This window comes from Myxine glutinosa, chromosome 5 (assembly GCF_964187855.1).
Source record: "Myxine glutinosa chromosome 5, kmMyxGlut1.1, whole genome shotgun sequence".
NCBI lineage: Eukaryota > Metazoa > Chordata > Myxini > Myxiniformes > Myxinidae > Myxine > Myxine glutinosa.
Window position 1 is genome coordinate 68713597 of NC_136265.1, and position 6396 is coordinate 68719992.

At 43.5% G+C, this 6396-nt stretch overlaps 1 protein-coding gene across 1 annotated transcript in view; it reads right to left on the reverse strand.

The window, feature by feature from the left end:
- Positions 1-5807, reverse strand: part of TPO (thyroid peroxidase) — a 41165-nt gene extending 35358 nt beyond the window's left edge. The window contains exons 1-4 of the mRNA XM_068118455.2: positions 5480-5807; positions 4445-4538; positions 2309-2475; positions 749-866 (exon numbers count right to left, since the gene is read on the reverse strand). Coding sequence (XP_067974556.2) covers positions 749-866; positions 2309-2475; positions 4445-4538; positions 5480-5579 — 479 coding nt within the window. The 5' untranslated portion in view covers positions 5580-5807. The remainder of the gene's footprint in view (positions 1-748; positions 867-2308; positions 2476-4444; positions 4539-5479) is intronic.
- Positions 5808-6396: the final 589 nt, after the last annotated feature.

The following is a 6396-nucleotide window of genomic DNA, read 5'->3' on the forward strand; positions in this document are numbered from 1 at the left end:
CGGGCATGCCCGGGCACGCCCGGCCACGCCCGCTCTCGACTTGCCAGGCCGCGTCCGGGACGCCCGGGCATGCCCGCCCTCGACTTGCCAGGCCGCGGCCAGGACGCCCGGCCATGCCCCCTCTCGCCTTTCCCGGGCAAACGCTCCGGGATAATGTGTGTATATATATTGCTGCCCGATAAACGGGCTTTTCAGAGTACCCGAGTTGTTTTGTGACAATAAAGCAACTCGGACGAATTCCAGCTTTTTGTCGCGTCCATTCTTCCGATTACGTGGGAGCACGGCTCCTACAGTATGATAAGAATTATTACGTCTTGTAGGTGTGCTCCACGAAATGTCACGCTGAGCTATTTATACACCTTAACATGGAGTCCGTCCAAGACGGAAAACCCCTTTGGGGAGGGGGGCAAGTTAAGTCGCTTCAACCTCCGTCGTGTGACCCATAGTCCCCCTGGCAAGTTTGGTTGAGATTGGATAAGTAACGGCCGAATGTATCGTGGTCAGACAGAAAGACAGACACCAATTTGCCAATTTTGTATGATGATGATGATGTATGTATGCGTATGTCCATGACTACATCCATACAAGGTGTTCCTGGTTACCACAGGGTGTTACTGTATCCCAACTGCAGAAAACGCAACATAGAATCACCGTTAACCTCTCAATGCCCTATAAATCCAGCCAAATATCAAAGGTAACGTAACATCATTTGCAATCTAGTGCAGGTATATTTGTCTCTCAGACTCACCTGTTGTTACAAATCCCTGACATCGTGCGATATTCCTTTTGGACTCCTTCCATTGGACACTTGATGGGCTGTGAGTGCAACGAACAACCGGACTCTCTCTCCATCAGCCTCCAAACGTCTGACGGTGTCGTTCATCGCCATTAGATTAAATAAATAAATAAATAAACCATCACAATGACACAATATGGTGATTCAGTAAACTTGTGTAAATTGTAAATGTAGAAATGTTTGCACTTGTGAATGAATTCATTGATGTTTTGCATATTTGTGTAAAAACCTTCCATTTAACCAACGATATACACCTGGATCTTTGAGATTAAATGGAGCTGAATTGCCCCTGAGGGACATGATTAGCCCAGAGGTTGTGGGAGGGGCGAACTGGGAGGCGAACGACATGATTGGCTGACCTAGTGAAGAAGAGGAGAGAGTCTCTCTCTCCGTCTCCCCCTCTCTCCCTCTCTCCCTCTCTCCCTCTCCCCCTCTCTCTCTCTCTCTCTCTCTCTCTCTCCCTCACTCTCACTCTCACTCTCACTCTCACTCTCACTCTCACTCTCACTCTCGCTCTCTCTCTCTGTCTCTCTCTCTTTCTCTCTCTTTCTCTCTCTCTCTCTCTCCCTCTCTCTCCCTCTCTCCCTCTCTCCCTCTCTCCCTCTCTCCCTCTCCCTCTCTCGGTTTGGACAAGGAGGCCACGCCATCTTTATCATCTTGATCAGGACAATTGTGTGGCGTTTTGAGGAGGTTTTGACGGTGGTGCTCTGCCAGGGAGCTGAAGGTCACGCTGTCCTCTGCAAGGATAAACAGTGTGTGGAGAAAGCCTCATCCCCGGGTGCCCACGGTGCCCTCTACACGCGGCGTCCTACATCGCCATATCAGGGCGACCTTTGACACGCGGCGCTGTCGCCATTTTGAGCTTCCTGCCGGAAGGACATCCAGCTCTGAGCCTCGTCCCCAGCTGCCAACCTCACAGAGGAACTCGTGAGGCCTGAGATAAGTGCCGGCACTGAAAAGAACACATTTTATTTTTATTGTCTTTCCCCTTGTCTGTTTTTGAGTCCGTATGTGGAGGTACCTCAGATAGGAATTCGTTTTACCTCAGCATTCATTTTATTTCTTGTTTCATTTTTATTAAATCATTATTGAATTTCCCTTGTCGTGTTTACTTGTTTGTGGTTTCGGAATACATCTGTGTGTTCCCTTCAGATAAACGCTTCACTTTCCTTCATTCCGCGCCCGACAAAAATACCGCCATTTTTCGGGCTGCCGCCTTGGGAGTAAAACTGTTTCGGCAATCCCTCATCCAGCGGTCTTAATCTCCGATGACACGACAATATCATATATGTACATAATACATGTAACTGGCGTTTACCATGAGAACAAGGATGAATGCCTTAATTAGGGTATATTTTACTTCCAACGTTTAACGGTAATGAGGGTAGATTAAGGGAAAGATTCCGTTTGTGACGATCCCCGATGATTAAACAACTCTGTTGCCGACCTCTGACCCTCATGCTCTTTCACTCATTCAGGTTTTTTTAAACCTTCATACAATGACATAGTTACCTTTGGCAGCAGAAGAGCGTTTTTTCCGTTGAATGAATGTATTTTTCGCAAGTTCCATTGTTAATCCGAATACTTCTGCTGCACTTGCAATGATTTCACTTCCTGGATCAGGCTTTTTGAGGAAATATAACAGATTCTCAGGGGAGCTGCCCATGACCTTTGAACTCCTGCAAAGGGAAAGTTTTGATGGTTGCCATTAGAAACCTTTCGTTATATTTACAAAACCATCACTTTCAATCACAACAACATTTTCCTCCTGACCTTGTGTTATGGAGTCGATGGCGCTGCGACGTCGTCATGAATCCATGTTTAAATATCGATAAGTACCTGGTCAGGTACTGCACATAAGGTGTATGGAAGGGAGGACATGCATAAGGGAAGCACAATCTGTAGTTCATTTTAATACGGTAACTAACAAAGGTAGATGTTGCCGGGCAACACACAGTCACTTTGTGATGAGAATATTAAAGGATGGGGAAGGGAGAAAGAGAAGGGGGAGGGGAGAGGAAGTATAGAGAGGAGATGAGGTGGGAGAGTGACAGAGAGGGAGGGAGGAGGGTGAGGAGGTGAGTGGAAGGGGAGGGGGATGCAGCAGGGTAAGGGGAGGGAGAGGGGTGGGGGAAAGAGGGATTCCTAACTCCAGCGATTTTTTCCCCCCATGGAGTACCAAGGTGTGACTGAGGAAGCCTTCACGTCGATCCTGCTAGTTAATTTTCTTCACTTTGCTCAATTAAGTCACACTTTGGATACATTCCTTAATATTTTCCTCACTCAATATAATTGTTGAAACAGTAGAAAAAGTTAAGTTTAATGCTTTGGCACTATGGAGAAGGAAGAACGACAGCCTTGCTTAAAGCTTAGTTGTAAGATATACACTTGGTTACTAGAATCACTAACGTCTTCCTTTTTTCAGATTTCACTCCAGGTTTCAATACTTATTTAGTGTAAGGGATTTGATCTTCAAATCTGAATGCAGATTTTGATTATATACTTTAATTTGTCCGTGAGAGTAGATCGTGTTTCCAAGGCAAGGCATGTTTGAATCTGCGAAACAAAATGGTAGCTTAAGAACGCAGCGATGTGACAGAGGGATTACTCTTCCCTCCTTTCCATATCTCATTGCCATCCTCATCTCCCTCCCCTTTATGGTACGGATAGACCCAGTCTTGTGGTATCTACCGAGAGGTACAGTACAAATACTTTCAGAAGGGACGGCCAGATTTACATCTCCTCCGAGAGACATCCATGGTCACGGAACACAACGGAGGTGTTTCTGTCATATTCGGGACCCAGGAGATAACACCTCAAAGGTAAGATCAGCACCCAACAAGCTTACCTGGTGTTGATCATAAGTGAATTAACAATGAAAATAAAAATATTAATCCGTCATTTTAATGACCCATCCATGGCTGTGTCCGTTTCATTCAGTGATACAATTTCACTTTCAATTGCGATCAGTTGCCTCATCCAATGACATATCGATCCCTTTCAATTGTTTGTGAATACTTCAACCACAACAAAGAACCGCCGATACATACCCATTGTTTAAAATGGGTATGTGCAGCCAGTACTCACATCCACACATACCCATTGTTTAAAACAGGTATGCGCAGCTGGTACTGACATCCGACATTACCCATTGTTTAGAACAGGTATGCGCAGCCGGTACTCACATCCGACCATACCCATTGTTTAAAATGGGTATGTGCAGCTGGTATTCACTTCCGACACTACCCAATGTTTAAAACGGGTACACACAACTAGTACTCACTTCCGACACTACCCAATGTTTAAAACGGGTACACACAACCGGTACTCACATCCAACACCTACCCATTATTTAAAATGGGTATGCACAGCCTGTACTCACATCTGACATTGCCCAATGTTTAAAATGGGTACACACAGCCGGTACTCACATCCGACATTACCTATTGCTTAAAATAGGTATGCACAGCCGGTACTCACATCCGACATTACCCATTGCTTAAAATAGGTATGCACAGCCGGTACTCACATCCGACATTACCTATTGCTTAAAATAGGTATGCGCAGCCGGTACTCACATCCGACATTACCTATTGCTTAAAATAGGTATGCACAACCGGTACTCACATCTGACACATACCAATTTACCTGAGTTTGCTTCTCTGAAGGGCCTCGGTGACCATGCGGGTTGCATTCTGGAAGACCGCCAGCATTAGCGGGTCTGATGGACATGAATGTGAACCTTGAGAAGAGGTACATACATCGGTTATTGCATTTGTACACTGACGGTTTGTTTTGTATCATGTGTACATCAAAAGTTACAAAGGTTAAAAGTTGAACAAGGACTTTATGGACACCCTGTATATAATTTTCCCAATAAGGCCAAAGTGTACAGATGTGGTGCTTATGGTAAAGCACCACCCGAAGGATACAGTTGTGGTGCTTGTGGTAAAGTACCACAAAGTACCACTTAGCGGGGGTGATTAAACGCATTGAAATTGGTGCTGTAGTGCTTACAGCCTTAGAGAGGGTTTTTATTTTTATATATTTATTTTATTATTCATTCACATTTTTAAGATGGATGTGAATGTTTGTAGAAAAGTTTAAAAGTTTTCAGATTTCGTTTTGAATGAGAAGTTAAGCACAATAGGCCTGAAAGTACAAGGGAAGGTTATGTATATGTACATGTGTATATATATATATATATATATATATATATATATATATATATATATATATATATATATATATATATATATATGTGTGTATGTATGTGTACGCGTGTATATGTGTATATATGTGTGCGTATGTATATGTGTATATATATGTATTTATATGTGTATATGTATGTATTTATATGTGTGTATATGTATGTATTTATATGTGTGTATATGTATGTATTTATATGTGTCTATGTGTATGTATATGTGTACATTTGTATATATATATATGTGTACGTGTGTATTTGTGTATATATGTGTACATGTGTATCTATATATATGTATATATGTATGTATTTGTGTATATATGTGTACATGTGTATCTATATATATGTATATATGTATGTATATGTGTATATGTATGTATATATGTATATATGTATGTATGTATATGTGTATATATGTATGTATGTATGTGTATGTATATGTGTATGTATACATGTATATGTGCACGTATATTCACCGTGGGCGAGTTCCACATCGACGTACTCGTAAAATAAGACCAGGCACACAAAGGTCAAGGTGGACGCCGTTGCGAGCACCTTCATTCGAAGGTTCATCATGAACAGCGTCCGGAATCGAACCCGCCAGGTGAACGAACACGTTCGTGCGGTAGAGAAGGAACTCGAAATCCGTTCAACGGCCGTGCTTTGGTGGAACGGTCTAAAGTACAAAGTAAGCACCTTTAGGTACGAGTGATGTGAAATAATCAGGTAATGTTACCTGTGCACCGATCGCACCACGAATGTCAGCGACACAGAGAATCTCTCGGTCTGCAGCACCGTTTGTGTGACTTGTGTGCACCTTCAAGTGGGACCTTCCCCAAAAGTGCTACCTGATGACGTGTACCCTCAGGTTGTCCTACGTACTTGTAGACGACGTTGGTACCCACATTCGTGCATGTAATGGTTTTTGCGCATCGTGTTACACAAATGTTAACTTCATCATTATTTTACCGTGTGTGTATATTGCAGGTGTGTGTACCTTCATAAACTTGTACAATATGAACATGGATTGACCTCCATCACCCATAAACCACATCCTCACCTCCATCACCCATAAACCACATCCTCACCTCCATCACCCATAAATCACATCCTCACCTCCATCACCCATAAATCACATCCTCACCTCCATCACCCATAAATCACATCCTCACCTCCATCACCCATAAACCACATCCTCACCTCCATCACCCATAAATCACATCCTCACCTCCATCACCCACAAACCACATCCTCACCTCCATCACCCATAAATCACATCCTCACCTCCATCACCCACAAACCACATCCTCACCTCCATCACCCATAAACCACATCCTCACCTCCATCACCCATAAATCACATCCTCACCTCCATCACCCATAAATCACATCCT